General features: G+C 39.9%; 1 protein-coding gene across 1 annotated transcript in view; it reads right to left on the reverse strand.

The window, feature by feature from the left end:
• LMBRD1 (LMBR1 domain containing 1) overlaps nucleotides 1–17,300 on the reverse strand; it is a 106,778-nt gene that overhangs the window by 39,212 nt on the left and 50,266 nt on the right. The window contains exon 7 of the mRNA XM_090280502.1: nucleotides 15,073–15,146. Within this exon, the coding sequence (XP_090136628.1) occupies nucleotides 15,073–15,146 (74 nt within the window). The remainder of the gene's footprint in view (nucleotides 1–15,072; nucleotides 15,147–17,300) is intronic.

A 17,300-nucleotide genomic window follows, 5' to 3' on the forward strand; every position in this document is an offset into this window, starting at 1 on the left:
AGGGTTCCAGTGCCAGGAAGATAAATCCCCACAACTTCTGGCTGCAAAAACCACAGGGGATTGAGTCAGTAGAAGAAACTGCTGGAGCCCCAAGCAGGTCCTCTTTAAAGAACCCACACATGGACTCACCTATTCAGACTCTGAGCTCCAGCACCGGGGCAGCAGCTTGAAAGGCACCAGTGGCATACAGGGAGAAACTGAAGTGTCTGACATCAAGGCAAGCAGAGGCCATTGTTCCTTTTCTAAACTCTCCCCACATAGCCAGCAAGTGGGTGCCATATTTGAGACTCCATCAACCTGGCTACCACTGTTTGACCTGACCTGGAGATCCCCAAAGACTCCGCCCCACCCAACTTACGGCCCCACCCAAGCTGCTTTTCCATATGAATGGCTGGTCTTGGCTTATGGTTCACAACTTCCTAACTCCTATCACACAGTTGGCTTCAGAGAGCCCCAGGCCTAGCATTAGCAGCAGTCAGCCTAGATTCAAGCTGGAAATCTGAAAGCCCAGCACAAGTAGCTGCCATCTCATATTTGTTTACCAATTCTCCATATCAGTGGAACATAAGACCAGTACAATGTTGCTTTTCTATAACCAAATGGCAAGGCAAAAATATTTTGCTAAACCCAGTTTATGCCCAAGTGTATTTCCCTGTCCTCCCAATCATCTACAAAATAGGCTTATTTTACTCTCTTGCATGTTATTCTGTGTTGGTTGGATTTGGTTCCCTATATATACTAACCTGAGCACTCAATACTATTTCCTCAAATATCTGTTGCTCTAATCAGTATTCACAATGTGGCCTTTATTTTTTAATCTTTTTTATTTTTTAGTATTTAAAAATTTTTTCAATTATAGTTGACATGGAATATTATATTAGTTTCAGATATACAACACAGTGATAATTTATATAACTTACAAAGTGACAACCTTGATAAGCTATACCCATCTGACACCATACATACTTATTACAATGTTATTAACTATACTCCCTATGCTGTGCCCTACATCCCTGTGACTTTTGGCTGCAATCAGAGAAGGAAAACTCTGACCCCAAAAAACCTCCGCTGCCTTGCGGCATACCTCTTCAGGGGAAAGGCTAAGGGAGTAAACCCCGACAGAAAATCCGGAGCCGGAGTCCCTAAGGCGGTTTGACGTTGTAGTCAACACCGGCAACTCCTGCGGCGCACCTGAAGCCAAGCTGTATTGACTTTGTCTTTCCCTTGGACCCTTCAGCTGCGAAGAGAGGGGGGGTCTGCTGCATGGGCAACAGCAGACCCTCCATATCACCCTGCCCAGGCTCTGTAGCTTCAGTTTCACTTGAGAGGACACTCCAGCGTCATCGCAAGATGTCGACTCAACACGGGAGGAGACAGATACCGGTTATAAGCTCATCCGATTGGCGAAGGAAACGAGCGCCAGGGGTCTCCTCTGACGGTGGGAGAGGTCATCGCACCTCACTGGACAGCTACCGTCTCGCCATGGCTCGCCTGCCCCACTGGGTGCGTGGGGATCAGAGAGGCGCCTCTCGAAAAGTGGGCCACAAAACACCCGCACCAGTTAATTCCAAGCAAACAACAAGAAAGAAGCCTCCGGCTCTTCGCCTCGCTAGCTGGAACATCAGGACCATGTGCCCCGGACTTACTGCAGACCTTCCGTGGATCAAGGGTGCCAGGAAAACCGCTGTCATCGATAGGGAACTGGCACAACTAAACATCGACATTGCGGCTCTACAGGAGACCCGGTTGGCCGACAACGGAACTATCAGAGAAACCAACTACACCTTCTACTGGCAAGGGAAGTCTCCGGACCAACCAAGACAGCACGGTGTTGGGTTCGCTGTGAAGAACACGCTTGTTAACTCCATAGAGCCACCCACAGGAGGCACAGAGAGATTACTTACCCTCCGATTGTCAACAACTTTTGGCCCAGTCAGCATTCTTAGCGCGTATGCCCCAACCCTCTGCGCCACCACCGAAGAGAAAGAACAGTTCTACCATGCACTGGACGAAGCGTTATCCAAGATTCCCAGAAGTAACGCTCTCTATCTCCTTGGAGACTTCAACGCAAGAGTAGGAGCCGACCACATGGCCTGGCCCACCTGCCTTGGAAACTTTGGGAGAGGAAAGATCAATGAGAATGGTCAGCGACTGCTTGAGCTTTTGTGTCACCACGGCCTGTGCGTGACAAACACATTCTTCAAGTGCAAAGAGATCCACCAGGTGTCATGGAGGCACCCCCGCTCCCGTCATTGGCACCAGCTTGACCTCGTCATCACCAGAAGAACGGATATTGGCAGCACCCTCCTCACCCGCAGCTACCACAGTGCAGACTGCGACACGGACCATGCCCTCGTGGTAAGCAAGGTGCGCATAATGCCGAAGAGGTTGCACCACTCCAAGATGAAGGGTCGCCCACGCATCAACACCAGTTGTACCAGCAACCCAGTTAAGACCCAGCAATTCATCAACAAGACGGAAGATGCACTCGGCGAGGGAGTGGCGGCAGATGACATTATCGAATCCAATTGGCCACGTCTCCGCGACGCCATATACAACTCCGCCATTATTGCTTACGGGAAGAAAGAGCGGAAGAACGCTGACTGGTACGAGGCTCACTGGGAAGAAATGGAACCCGTGATCGAGGCTAAGAGGAAGGCCCTACTGGCTTACAAGGCCACGCCCACTCCCAGTACACTTCAAGCTCTACGGGCTGCCAGGAACAAAGTCCAGAAGACCGCCCGCCACTGTGCCAACACCTATTGGCTAAACCTGTGCAGAAGCATTCAGGAAGCCGCCGATATAGGCAACGCACGAGGAATGTATGAGGGTATCAAGAAGGCAACAGGCCCAATCCCCTCCAAGATCGCCCCCCTTAAGTCCAAGACAGGTGAGGTCATCACTGACCAGGAACAGCAAATGCGGCGGTGGACCGAGCACTACCTCGAGCTGTACGCAACGAAGAACACCGTAACAGACACTGCTCTTAACGCCATCCCAGACCTACCAGTCATGGAGGAGCTAGACACCCCACCTACTGCGGCAGAGCTCGGCAAAGCCATCGACCGCCTCGCTTGCGGGAAAGCACCAGGAAGCGACGGAATCCCTCCAGAAATCCTAAAGAGCGGGAAACCAGTCCTGCTACAGCCGCTCCACCATCTACTCTGTCTCTGCTGGAAGGAGGGTTACATCCCCCAGGATATGAGAGACGCCAACATTATCACCATGTACAAGAACAAAGGAGACCGCAGCGACTGCAACAACTACCGGGGCATCTCTCTCCTCAGCGTCGTCGGCAAAGTATTCGCCCGGGTCGCTCTTGCCCGCCTGCAGACCCTTGCTTCCCGCGTCTACCCAGAGTCCCAGTGTGGCTTCAGAGCTGGCCGCTCAACAGTGGACATGATCTTCTCCCTACGCCAGCTGCAGGAGAAGTGTCACGAGCAGCATAAACCACTCTACCTCGCCTTTATTGACCTCACGAAGGCGTTTGATCTGGTCAGTCGAAGCGGACTCTTCAGCTTGCTATGGAAGATTGGCTGTCCACCACATCTGCTTGCTGTGGTCATGTCCTTTCACGACAACATGCACAGCACGGTGTCCTACAACGGCGCAACCTCTGAGGCCTTCCCAGTCAGCAGCAGAGTAAAGCAGGGCTGCGTCCTCGCGCCTACGCTGTTCGGAATCTTCTTCTCCATGCTCCTCCAATACGCCTTTAAGGACTGCAGCGAGGGTGTCTTCATTCACACCAGATCCGATGGCAAGCTCTACAACCTGGCCCGTCTACGAGCCAAGACCAAAGTCAAAGAGGTGCTCATCCGTGAGATGCTCTTCGCCGACGACGCAGCTTTGACATCACACTCCGAAGAGGGACTCCAACAGCTAGTCACTTGCCTTTCCCACGCATGCAAGGAGTTCGGACTAGCCATCAGCCTGACGAAGACGAATGTTATGGCTCAAGGCACGGGGACTCCCCCATGCATCACCATCGACGGATACACCCTGGAGGTTGTCAACGACTTCACTTACCTCGGGTCCACCATCTCGAGCTCTCTGTCAGTCGACTTGGAGGTCAACCGGAGAATCGCCAGGGCAGCCACAGTTATGGCCAGACTGAACCGGCGAGCGTGGAACAATTCCAGCCTCACTGAGAAAACCAGACTGCGCATCTACCAAGCCTGCGTACTCAGCACTCTCCTCTATGGCAGCGAGACGTGGACCACCTACGCAAGGCACGAAAGGAAACTCAACAGCTTCCACATGAGGTGCCTGCGACGCGTCCTGCATGTCGCCTGGCAGGATAAGGTTCCCAACACCGAGGTGCTGAAGCGAACCAACATGAGCAGTTTGCATGCAGTTCTTAGCGAGAGACGCCTCAGGTGGCTCGGCCATGTCAAAAGAATGGATGCAGGCCGTATCCCCAAAGACCTCCTCTACGGTGAGCTAGCAGAAGGCAAGAGGATGACAGGGCGCCCAAAACTGCGGTTCAAAGACATCTGCAAAAAGGACATGACACAATGCTCCATCAATCTCAACACATGGGAAGTTCAAGCAGACGACCGCCTAGCCTGGAGGCTCGCGGTCAGGCAAGGTACGTCACGCGCGGAGGCTGCGCGCAACGAGGAGGCGGCCCAGAAAAGATCGAGGCGGAAGCAGCGTCAGCAGCAGCAACAACAGCCATCTGCCTTCACCTGTAACAAGTGCGGCAGGGATTGTCACTCCCGAATCGGACTGCACAGCCATTCTCGGCGGTGCAGATAGACTCTCAGGAAGCTACGCCATCGTCTCTTGAGACGGACGGCTGCCGACGACGACGAATTAATACATCTAATCTCTTCCCTTTTGTTCCCACCCATTCCATCTGACAATGATCAAAATATCCTCTGTAACTATGAGTTTGTTTCTGTTTTGTTTGTTCGTTTATGTTGTTTTCTATACTCCACATATAAGTGAAATAATGGTATTTGTCTTTAACTTATTTCACTTGGCATAATACTCTCTAGGTATATCAATGTTGTCTCAAACGGCAAGATTTCATTCCTTTTTATGGCTGAGTAATGTTCCATTCTATGTATGTACCACATCTTGGTAGACACTTAGGTTGCTTTCATATCTTGGCTTTTGTAAATAATGCTAGCATAAGTCTTTTCAAATAACTGTTTTGGGATCCTTCAGATAAATACCAAAAATTGGGATTTCTGGGTTCATATGGTATTTTTAATTTTTTTGAGGGAACTCCATGCTGTTTTCTACAGTGGCTCCATCAGTCTGCATTCCCACCAACAGTGCACTTGGGTTCCCTTTTATCCACAGCCTCGCCGGCACTTATTTCTTGATTTATTGATGATAACCATTCTAGCAGATATCAGGTGATATTTCACTGTAGTTTTAATTTGCATTTCTTCCCTGGCGATTAGTAATGTTGAGCATTCTTTTCATATGTCTATGGCCATATGTCCTGTGTTTGTGTTAAATTGTATGAGTTCCTTAAATGTTTTGGATATTAACCCCTGATCAGATGTATCATTAGCAAATATCATCTCCCATTCAGTATCTTGCCTTTTGTTTTGTTATAGTTTCCTTCACTGTGCAAAAATTCTTTAGTTTGATGTAGTCCCAATTCTTTCTTTTTTCTTGTTCCCATGTCTGAGGAGCAAAGTGGATCTAATTTAAGAGTCCACTGTCAAATGCAAGGTCATCTAAATTCTGTACACTGGTCTGCTCATCTCACTTTCTACAAATCCATTTTCTATACTTTCCAAAGTGATCTCTCTCCAACACCCAAGTCAGATTATGCTATCCCTTTAATTAACATCCTTTAAGATTCTCCAGGACGAATAAGGGTAGTTTTCAAAGTGCTCTGGGTAGGTGTCTTAGGGCCACTGCAGGAGAGAGGAAGGCAGGTAGTGACTGACACAAGGACTTGCTTCTTATTTTCCAGAGCATATCTACTTTGTTCATCTACATTCTTACATATCAGAATTCCATCTAAAATTGTCTGGAAAGTTATTGAGCTTTGTTCTTCAGTGAAAGGTAAAATTACTGGTCTTGTAAATAGACCAATTATCTAACCCTGTCATATAAAGCCCTACCAACCCTGGTCATGCCTCTAAAACTGTTAGCTGTTCTTCAAACACTCCAATTTCACACAACTTCAGGCTTTATCCAGCAACCACACTTTAGTACTGTACATGCAGTACCCTCATCTAAAATGCCTGTCTTCTCACCTTACCTCATTAGCAGATTTCAATGCTCTTCAGGCTCAGCTTAACTACAACATATCTGGAAGTCTTCCTTGACTTGTATATATGCCTTGCTTATAACTCAATTATAATACAGAACATTTTACATTAACATTATTCGTCTGTACAATTATTTTATCACTAGATCTGCCAAACAGAGAAGGAAAACTCTGATTCCAAAAAACCTCCGCTGCCTTGCAGCATACCTCTTCAGGGGAAAGGCTAGGGGAGTAAACCCCGACAGAAAATCCGGAGCCGGAGTCCCTAAGGCGGTTTGACGTTGTAGTCAACACCGGCAACTCCTGCGGCGCACCTGAAGCCAAGCTGTATTGACTCCGTCTTTCCCTTGGATCCTTCAGCTGCGAAGAGAGGGGGGGTCTGCTGCATGGGCAACAGCAGACCCTCCATATCACCCTGCCCAGGCTCTGTAGCTTCAGCTTCACTGGAGAGGACACTCTAGCGACATCGCAAGATGTCGATTCAACACGGGAGGAGACAGATACCGTGTCACTCCCGAGTCGGACTGCACAGCCATTCTCGGCGGTGCAGATAGACTCTTAAGAAGCTACACCATCGTCTCTCGAGACGGACGGCTGCCGACGAGATCTGCCAAAGCTGGCCAATCAGAATCATGTGGAAAGGTCTTTAAAACACAGATTCCTCAGCCACACTAGTAACAACTAGCAGACTATTTGGTATGTAAGAACTAGGTATTGATTCTTTTTTCTCCTACCTTTATTCCAAGAACAAACATTTATTAAATTAATAAAATAATTTCCCTGAGGAGATAATCATTTAAAAAGTTCTTTATTCATATGAACTTTTTTCCTTACATGAAACTTATATATTAGAAAGCTGAACTGAATTCCTAAATAGCTCGATTTAAAAGATTTTAGAAAAGAAAAATATGTCCGTGGTAATACCTTGTGGTAACACGGCATCAGAATGCAGCATCTTTTTGTGAATTTTTAATTGTCTGAAGAGAGCAAGTAAAAGACAGCAGTTGTTTTCGTTACCCTAGCTTTTAGTTTATTTTTGGATTGCATGTTTAAGTTTCAATAATTATCAGGAAACTTAACTATAATATTTAGATTATAATAAGATTGATATAACATATTATACAAACATTTCATCTTTATCAATACAATTTTAAGTCTTTAAACAACAATCTTTTAAATTTAGCCTCAGATTTCTTTGGAAAAAAATGTAAGAAAAAGACTATCCTGTTCAGAAAAACTTTTACTGCTTACTACTGCCCTCTAGTGAATTACTAGAAAATCAACAAGGCTAAAGAGATTCTATTACTTAAAATGCTTTTAAGTTGTCCATGATTACCTCCAATGTCATTTGTTTCAACTTCCAAATATAAATCAGCGCCTGTATTTTAAAACCCAAAATATTCTGAAAGCATATATATAAACTACAAATATTTGTAATACCTTCTTACACTGTCCAGTTTAGAACAGCACCTTTTCCCTACATCTCTCTCCTCCAGGATGACGTTTCTAACCTATGAGTCTTGGATTACTGCAAAGAATCAACACTAGGAAGTACCTTGAAACTGAATAAATATCTTGCATATACTTATAACACCTATTATTCAAGTACATGTATGCTAATATGACTAATGAAACAATTCATTTAATGTACTCAGTAAGATCTCCCTTCTACATACTCACTGATTCTAAGATACATATTTGCTCACATTTAACATAAGTGAAATGTGAATGCACCTTATAGTGACTGGCTAGGCAGAATTCATGACATAGTTGTCATTACCTGCACATTCAGAAATCTGGACATAGCTGGTTACAAAATAGTTACTTCTTTGGCTGAATTACATGCTTTCTTGGTACAACGACTGCAACTTAAAATGTCTTTTAAGACAGTACTACTATGATTTGATATTGAAACAAAACATTAATGTGTAAAAAAAAAATGAACAAAAGAGCAAATAATGAAGCAAATATTCACTGAACCAATGAGCATAATTCTATGTTTTCTTGCAAAGCAACAGTCCAAATTTTATGAGCTTAAGAAAGGAAGATAATTCAAAGTAGAAGTCATTTTGCTATTTAGCTAAATGCAAAAAGATAGCCTTTCACGTGGCAAAATAAGAAACTGCAAAACAGCAACGAATAAAGCTTAGGTTTATAAAATGGGTATGTTAGCAGCTTCAAAGAAAATCTCAGACACAAGAGAGTGGAGCTCTCAAGAAAAACAGTATCATCAATTCTCCTGATAGCATAAAAGACCATCGTGTACAATAAATCATGGACATGAATAACTAATTCAAAAAAGTGATTCAGAAAATTCACATTACAAATGTCAAATTTTAGGAATACATTTCCAATTTATTTCACTTATATTTTCCTAGTATTGCATGCAGAAGTGTGATATGATTTTAAAGTACTTACTTAAGTCTAAAAACTTCTTTCACTAAATATAAAACAAAAAATATAAATAATAAGAAAGGAGGAGCAGGGATCTTTTCTTTATTAGTGGTACATAAAATAGAAGTACATCTTACGATCAGCGAACTAGAACATAGTATCACGTGGAAGGCTGAGAAATTTTACTTTTAAAAGGAATTAGTATCTTCGAAGATTATTGAGAACCACTGCTCGTTTTATTTCTATTTTTGAATCCTTAATTTATCACTTTAATTTTCTTTAAGCAGTTAGTTTATAGTTTATATAAAATGTATATATAACAATATATTTGGCTTCCAGTCAAGATGGAGGCTTAGACAGACATGCTGTGTCTCCTTCCACAACTAAGAAGGAATACAACTACCTCAAAACTAGAGACGAGAAGTTCCAGAAAATTGAAGTCCAACAAACAAAGATATAAAATACTTATCCAGCCAGGTAGGAGGGGCGGAGAGGACATGGTGTGGTGGCAGCAGCAGTGGTGGCAGCGGCAGGCAGCCGGAAAGTGCAGTCACACATTTTAAAAAGTCAGGAGGGACACCTGGGGAGTGCTTCCAGCACCAGACCAGACCATGTAGCTGATGATCCCAGTGCAGGTAAAAATAAAGCCTCATTGCTTCTGACTGTGCAAACCAGTGGTGGTTGGGGCGGAGGAAGAAGCTGCCAGTCTCTCAGTAGAGTCCACTTGTTTAAAGGGTCCCCACAGTTCCAGAATGCCTGCAGACCCACCCATCCTGGGAATGATGGCCAGGGCAACAAGTAGAGAGGCGCCAGTCCCATATGGAAGTGGAAGAAGTGCATGGAAAAGGGTTAAGTGCTGGGCAAACGGCATTGTTCCCTCTCAGACCCCTCCCCCTTATACAGCACCACAAAGTGGTGAAACAGGTCACCCTCTATTGATGCCCTTTACAACAGGAGCAACAGCTCTACCTAAGATACAGAGGCAAACAAACACAGGAGCCTGTCAAGATGAAGAGACAGAGAAGTATGGCCCAAAAAGGGGAACGGATCAAGGTTCCAGTGGGAGAACTAAGCGACGAGGAGATAGCCAACCTAACAGATACAGAGTTCAAAACACTGGTGATGGAGATGCTCACAGGCTTGACAGATATGCTTAAGTACAGCAGATGCATAAGGGAAGAAGTGAAGGCTATGCTAAATGAAACTAAGGGAAATCCACACGAAATCAATGGTGAAGGGAAGGAAACAGGACTTCAAATCAATGATTTGGAACATAAGGAGGAAAACAACAGTCAACCAGTACAGAATGAGGAAGCAAGAATTGAAAAAAATGAAGAGAGGCTTAGGAACCTCTGGGACAACTTTAAGCATGCGAACATCCAAACCATAGCGGTGCCAAGAGAAGAGGAAGAGCAAGAAACTGAAAACTTATATGAGAAAATAATGAAGAAAAACTTCCCATATTTGGTGAGGGAAATAGACATAGAAGTCCAGCAAGCACAGAGAATCCCAAACAGGCTAGACCCAAAAAGTATCACACCAAGACACATCATAATTAAAATGCTAAAGGTTCAAGATAAAGAGAGAATCTTAAAAGCAGCAAGAAAAAAGTAGAGAGTTATCTATAAAGGGGTGCTTATAGACTTTCAGCTGATTTCTCAAAAGAAACTTTGCAGGCAAGAAGGGACTGGCAAGAAGCATTCAATGTGATGAAAAGCAAGGACTTAAAACCAAGATTGCTCTATCCAGCAAAGCTATCAATCAGAATGGAAGGGCAGATAAAGTGCTTCCCAGACAAGGTAAAGCTAAAGGAGCTCATCCTCACCAAGCTATTATTATATGAAATGTCAAAGGGACTTACTTAAGAAAAAGAAGATAAAAACTATGAATATTAAAATGACAACAAACTCACAACTATCAACAACTGAATCTAAAAAATAAGAACAAAATCCAATTAAGAAAGTCAGAATAGGAAAAGAATCATAGGTATGGGGATTATTCGGAGGGTTATCAGCTGGGAGAGGAAAGGGGGAGAAATGGGGAAATAGTGCAGCGATTAAGAGTGTAATTGATTGGTACAAAATAGACAGGGGGAAGTTAAGAATAACACAGGAAAGAGTGAAGCCAAAGAACGTATATGCATGACACATGGACATGAACTAAAAGGGGGTGGGATCGCTGGAGGGAAGGGGGATACTGGGCAGAGGGAAGCAAAGGGGAAAAAAACTGAAACTACTGTAACAACATAATCAATAAAATATACTTAAAAATGTACATAAACATACAAATAAAATTCATAAATATCATAAAGTACATGTTCAATTTTTACTGATAAGTGTATATAATAAAAAGTTCAGTAGTTATTGCTTCTATAAGCACTTCACTGGTCCACATATTATATTTTTTATTAAAATATCATTCAACATTTTCACTTGATTGCACCAAAAAAATTAAAGATCTGTGCCTAGAGGTTTTTTTTTTAAATTTAAAAAATAGAAAATTCTCTTTCAATTTAAACTGAAAATAACAGAAGAGCTAGTATGTTTGACATTGTTCTTCTCCTAAAATTGAGTAGCCAATTATTTGGTTATTCCTTAAGACATGGTAAAATTTAAATAATCAACTAGTTCATAAACTAAACAATAATGCTTATCTAAGAAATTCAAATTCATATTCTACTAACATACATTACAAAAACATCTCTAATTTCAATACTAACAGTTACAGATTCTACAACAAACATGATTTTACCTTTAATAATTAATTCTCTGTACTCAGGGTCAAAATACATTATTAACTTCCCACTTTAGGTACCTTAATTAAAATGAAATCTCTTCTACTTCCCATGAATATGTACCCTGTTCCATGTTCCACCATGAAAGACTCAATTCTCAAGCTTTTATTGTATGTAACAAGTTAGGAGACCGTTGATAATTAGTACTATTAATCACCTATCTATAATAAAACCACTTATCTATAAGTGGTTGATTTTCAAGTAGTTTTCAATAAAGTTTAAATATTATTAGCCCATTTTTACAGATGGAGAAGCTAGGGTTCAGATATTAGATTTTACATAAAGACACTCATGCTATACGTATCATGCTGTCCCCTTACACAGTCTCCTCTAGCCTACCCCTACCCTTCTTCCTCTCTACACACTGGCCAGACTAGGGGTGGGGAATAAAACATTCTCCCACTGAGTTCTGAGCATATCTTGTAGGTTATTTAAATAATGTTTGTCTAGCCACACATACCCAAGTAACCACCATCCAACTGTGAATGCCTCTTTGACTTATCTTTTCCTAATACACAGTTTCACTGATCATGACATAATTGCTATTAGCATCTGGTTTACTTTGCCTGCAAGAGGAAAGATATGGGAACTTAACTTTGAACCATATGAAAAATGAATATTCAACAATTTGAGCTACCAGTGACTACTAAATGGCCAACAGATTCCAAGACTTGGTGAACTGTTTAATTAAATCTTTACAACCTTATTAAATATTGCCACTTTAGCACTGAATAAATTTAGATGGTAAAGTAGTTCAAGGGACCCATGGACTTAAGTGGGATCCACATTTAAGCCTCTCCACCAAAAAGGGATACAATGTTATTCCTTATTAACTATATAACGCCTAGATAGTTTGATCTTGATATGCTGTTATATTGGTCCCTCTCCCTTAGTTTTCGGCCTGAAGTGGCACCTTTCTACCTAGTAAGCATGTCTTTCTGGTTCCCAGCCTCAGACCCATCATAAGGTTCTCTGACTGCTTTATCAATGATCTTCAGCCCAGCCTTCTTCATTCTACAAAAGTAAAGCTCTTCTAAGGATATCTTAACTAAGTATAATTATTTGGTTTAATTGATTGTTTAAATGATCATGTTCACAGTTTCAATTTGAATATAAAATATGGTATTAGTTTGAAATAATATATGTATCTTTACAATAATATCATTCCTACAAGAAGATCTCTTTCAAAGATTTTTAATAATTTCACATTTTTCTCAACCCTACTTATCACCCACAACTTACTTATTCAGAGCTACCAAAGTAATACTGTTAAAATGTTAGTTAGAGCCTATTGGTTTCCCATTGAAAACCTCCCAATAATCTCAATCAAAATAAAATTCAAAGTCCTAACCATGGTCTATAAGGCTCTACATAACATGGCCTCTGGCTATTTCTCATCTAAAGTTCGGTCATTCTTCCCCTTGTAAACTGAGCTCCAGCACATTGGCTCTGCCTCCTCAGGTCTTGCACTTACTCTTCCCTCATGGCTGGCTCTTTTATTTTACTCAACTGTCTGTTTAAGTGCTAGAGAAGCCACTCCCGACCTTCACTATTGCCTATCCCCTAACGCTGCCTTATTTTTGTTCCTAGCATCTACCACTTGACCATAGGGAAGCAATTCTCCATGGGTCTCTCATTTCTGCACATCTTGCAAACCAGACACTAATCGCCTTTTTGCCTTTTTACTTTATTTTTTCTTCTGTACTACCTTTTCAAGGATGTTTGTACAGCAAATAGCCTGGAAGACAAAGATAACAGCTTCCTCTGGAACAAAGAGCAGGCACGCTCACTGTCCATTATAAAAGATTCAGCTTACCTAAACTCAAGTTTCTCTTTTCTGTATGAATGTCTCATCTCATCTGGTGCACCTCGTGTTGCCCCATGGGAACTGGGACAACATGAAGAAAATGCTTATCCTATGGCCCCCACTGTTGCAATAAGTAATGTGAAGTTCTTTGTCTCTTGCATGTTTGGCCAGCATCAATAAAACTGTAGCACGCTACAAATATGGTAAAACCTCAGAGCCTTCATAGTTCTGGATGTTGACCTTACATATTGGTTTCCTCTTTTTCATTTTTTTGTCCTGACTAATCTTTTATCAACTGCTGTATATTCGTTTCCCTTATGCTTTCAAAGCACTTCTACAAACAGTATCATCTGCCCTTCAAAAATTCTAAGAGAATTTAGTAAGGAAGACACTGACCTGGAAGATTAAAAGACAAGCCCAAGATCAGCATTAACAAATCTGTCATAGAATAGCAATTAGAGTCCAGGTCTAACTTCTAATATGTTATTAACTGTTGACTGCTTCTTAAAAGACAAATAACTCATATGTCGTACATATATTCTGTGATGAGAAGATAATTACCCACTGATATCAGATGGCAAATTCCTTGTATAATAATATGTGAAAATAATAAAATTGACAAAGAATAATAAAACTGAGTACCCAAATAAGCATCAGAAATATATTAACATGCATGGATTTTAGACTTCATTATAAATTATGACACATATGACTATGTAAAAAAAGTAGATTCTATTATATTAGAGCCTATTTCTTTTAGTTTAAAGGAAGACATATTAAAAAATATCAATATAAAAAAGGAGCCCTGGCTGGTGTGGCTCAGTGGATTGAGCACAGGCCTGCAAACCAAAAGGTCTCCAGTTTGATCCCCAGTCAGGGCACATGCCCAGGTTGCAGGCCAGGTCCCTTGTTGGGGGCATGGAGAGGCAACTGATTAAATGTTTCTCTAGCACATTGATGTTTCTCTCCCTCTCCTTCTCCCTCTCTTCCCCTCTAAAAATAAAATAAAATCTTTAAAAATATTTCAAAAAAAATTTTTTAAGCCAGTATTTTCTACCTTTGCAAGAATCAAGAATGTTCTAAACATAAACTCCATTATTCTGAAAAGGTTCCAGATAATTTAAAGCTTCCTGCACAAGTGTCTTTTGGAAGATAAGTAATGAAGCATTTATTACTGGCTTTTACTCTACAATTTGAGCAAAAACCCTCAAAGAACAGTCTATATGCAAGTTTGTTAGGCTATATAATTCTTACCTTACCATTTCCAGGAAGATTGAAAAGAAATCAAAGTCTCTGAGAGCGTAAGATTGGATTCTATATACTAGAGAAATATCAAGCTACGTAATATATCTGATTTTAAAAGCTTTATACCCCCAACTAGGATAAGTCTACTGAATCAGTAACAGATCTATGGTTCAGAGTTCTAATATGCTTATAAGTCACTAAACCTATTATTGCATGGTATATAACCTTCAAGGTTTACAAGTTATGACATTTGTTTTTGAACATTAAATTTCACAAGTACAGATAAAATAATTGTGACTAAGTAGTTAAAAATTAACCCTCTTCTTAAGTAAACTTGAGAAAAATGAAGAAGGAAGCACTAAAATATTAAAAAGAAAAGAAATTAATACAGGGTGGGGTGACAGCAGTTTTACACTTGTTTGTATGGAAAATACAAGAATAAATAAATAACAGTACAAGAATAAACTTTGTTTCACACATTCAGTACTGTAAACCTACTTTTGCCCCACCCTGTATATGACTAAGGTAAAAATAATTGTTTCATAAAGTGATTCTCAAATTTTAACTCAATAATCATCATGATACAATACTTACTGTGTAAGTTATAGCTGCCAACATTCCAATCAAGGTCAGAGAACTAATGGAAAATGACAAGGCAGCTAAACCATCTGCAAAGGAAAAAAAACAGTTAAAAGAGTAGACATGTACTATTCAAATGTTTATATTTAACAGATCAGTATAAAAAGTGGGTTTGTTACACATTTTGAAATAATAACCCAATATGTATTCCCTCATACCTGAAGTGCTAAAACTCCAAGTGGAGAAAAGTGTTTTTAAAGGGCTCTCCACAAATTGATTTATAAAAGATCTTTCAGACTAAGATTTTCTTTCCTTCACCTCCTAAAATTAAAGAGGAATATTACTAATTTTGAGCCTAAAATAAAATCAGCAAAACATTAAGTGCTCAAAAGGTAGCAAAAAATCTTAATTTTCTGGTCTTTTTCAATGGCAAATCACAAGAAATAACATTACATAGGAAAGCCATTGACCTTGACTCTTCCCTCTCCCCTCAGTCTTGATACTCCTAGTTTATTATGACTTTTCATATAAATGTTCAATATAGACCCTAAAACTAAAATATTAAAGGGTTTATTTCACTTTTTAACTTGAAAGGAGATAACCTGCCCACCTGCCAGAAAATAAAAACGCAAACAGAAAATAGAAAAACGTAACATCGGAAGAGAAAAACTGTTAACAGTGAGATTTCATAAATTATCTAAACAAAAGCCAATGAGAACAGAGCAAGAGCGACACTTTCAAATAAATATACCTTATTATGCAATAAAATACTATGCAAATGTGAATATTCTTAAATGGGAGTAATACTAATTTTTTAAATATTGATCTAGTTAAAATGTAGGCCCCATGGAACTAGATATAATTTTGATGAACTTAATGAATCAATAAGAACCTTTTCATAAATAATAATACTGTAAAATTAGAATAATCTACCATCTTAAAACACACATATCTCAATTTTTATATAACATTTTTAGAGAGCATATTAATATATTCACAAATGATGCAAGGCAAATTTTTAAACCTTAGTTTTTTTTAAAACTATACATGCTACATTTTATCAAATTGAAGATATTGATGCTATTATTTTCTTGATCCTACCAGAAGGTACTCAGATGACTTGGAGAGGTCTGGTATTTATTTGGCTGACAGCAATTTTAAGATATTTACCATCATGTATAAAATACATCTCCAAATCAAGGATATAAAATTGTGAAAAAATATGCATTTTAGAGTTGATAAAATGGAGTTTTATGATAACATATTTAGCCAATCAAAAAAGTTAATACCATTAATAGTGGTAAGCAAAATGTACTCTAGGATATGGTGTCATGATTTGAGATTAAAAAAATGTTAGGACTAAAACTGATATTACAGAAATTATAATAATGCTACCTATTAATCAGTGATTCAAGTTATACTGATATTCAAAAACTAGCATAACTTATAGAAAAATGTTTAGGGAAGATGTCTGAAAGAGTTAACTGCAAGAAAAGAAGCAATTTACTTTTCAGCAATAAGATCAGGTGCAAAAAAACTGACAATTCAGTATTAGTAGGTGCCAGGCCTGCTACCCTTATTCTTGCTGGTATCAGCAAGATATTAATGGACCAAAATTTACAAGATGAAATCTTAAGTAGAAAGCAAGAATACTAAGAAGTTGTACAGCAAAGATTCCAAGACTTAATTTAATCACTGTTTAATATTGTATCTGGATAAAGGAAGAAATGCTGATCAAAGAATGTACAGTTCCTATAAAAAAAAACAAAAGCAATACAAATTCTCAGCACGTTTATAAAATATTCTTCTAGCTTTCTTTAAAAATAAGTTCAAATGCACAAAAAATTCTGAGTAATAGGCAAACTCTCATTTGATATCAGTTTCTAATGACAACTGTTTTTCAATGAGTGAACAACTTTCTTAACCTTTCTGAGCCTATTTTGTTTTCCTCTAAAAACTTAGGTCATGTTGACTAAGTTAAAGAAAGCTTCTAGAAAAGCAATTCCAAAATGTTTTGATAAGGTAAATCAATAAATTATTTAATTCATAGGAAACTTCTGCAATTTATGAAAGATTATTTAATCATGATCAATCAGCAATATAGGGTTCTTTCATTTGTTAAAAATTTAAAAAACAATATATCTAGTACATTTCTTTAAAATATTTTTCTAGCCCTGGTTGGTGTGGCTCAGTGGATTGAGCACCAGCCTGCAAACTGAAAGGTTGCTGATTTGATTCCCAGT

This window comes from Furipterus horrens, unplaced genomic scaffold (genome assembly GCF_987537825.1).
Source record: "Furipterus horrens unplaced genomic scaffold, mFurHor1.1.pri manual_scaffold_6, whole genome shotgun sequence".
NCBI classification, from domain to species: domain Eukaryota; kingdom Metazoa; phylum Chordata; class Mammalia; order Chiroptera; family Furipteridae; genus Furipterus; species Furipterus horrens.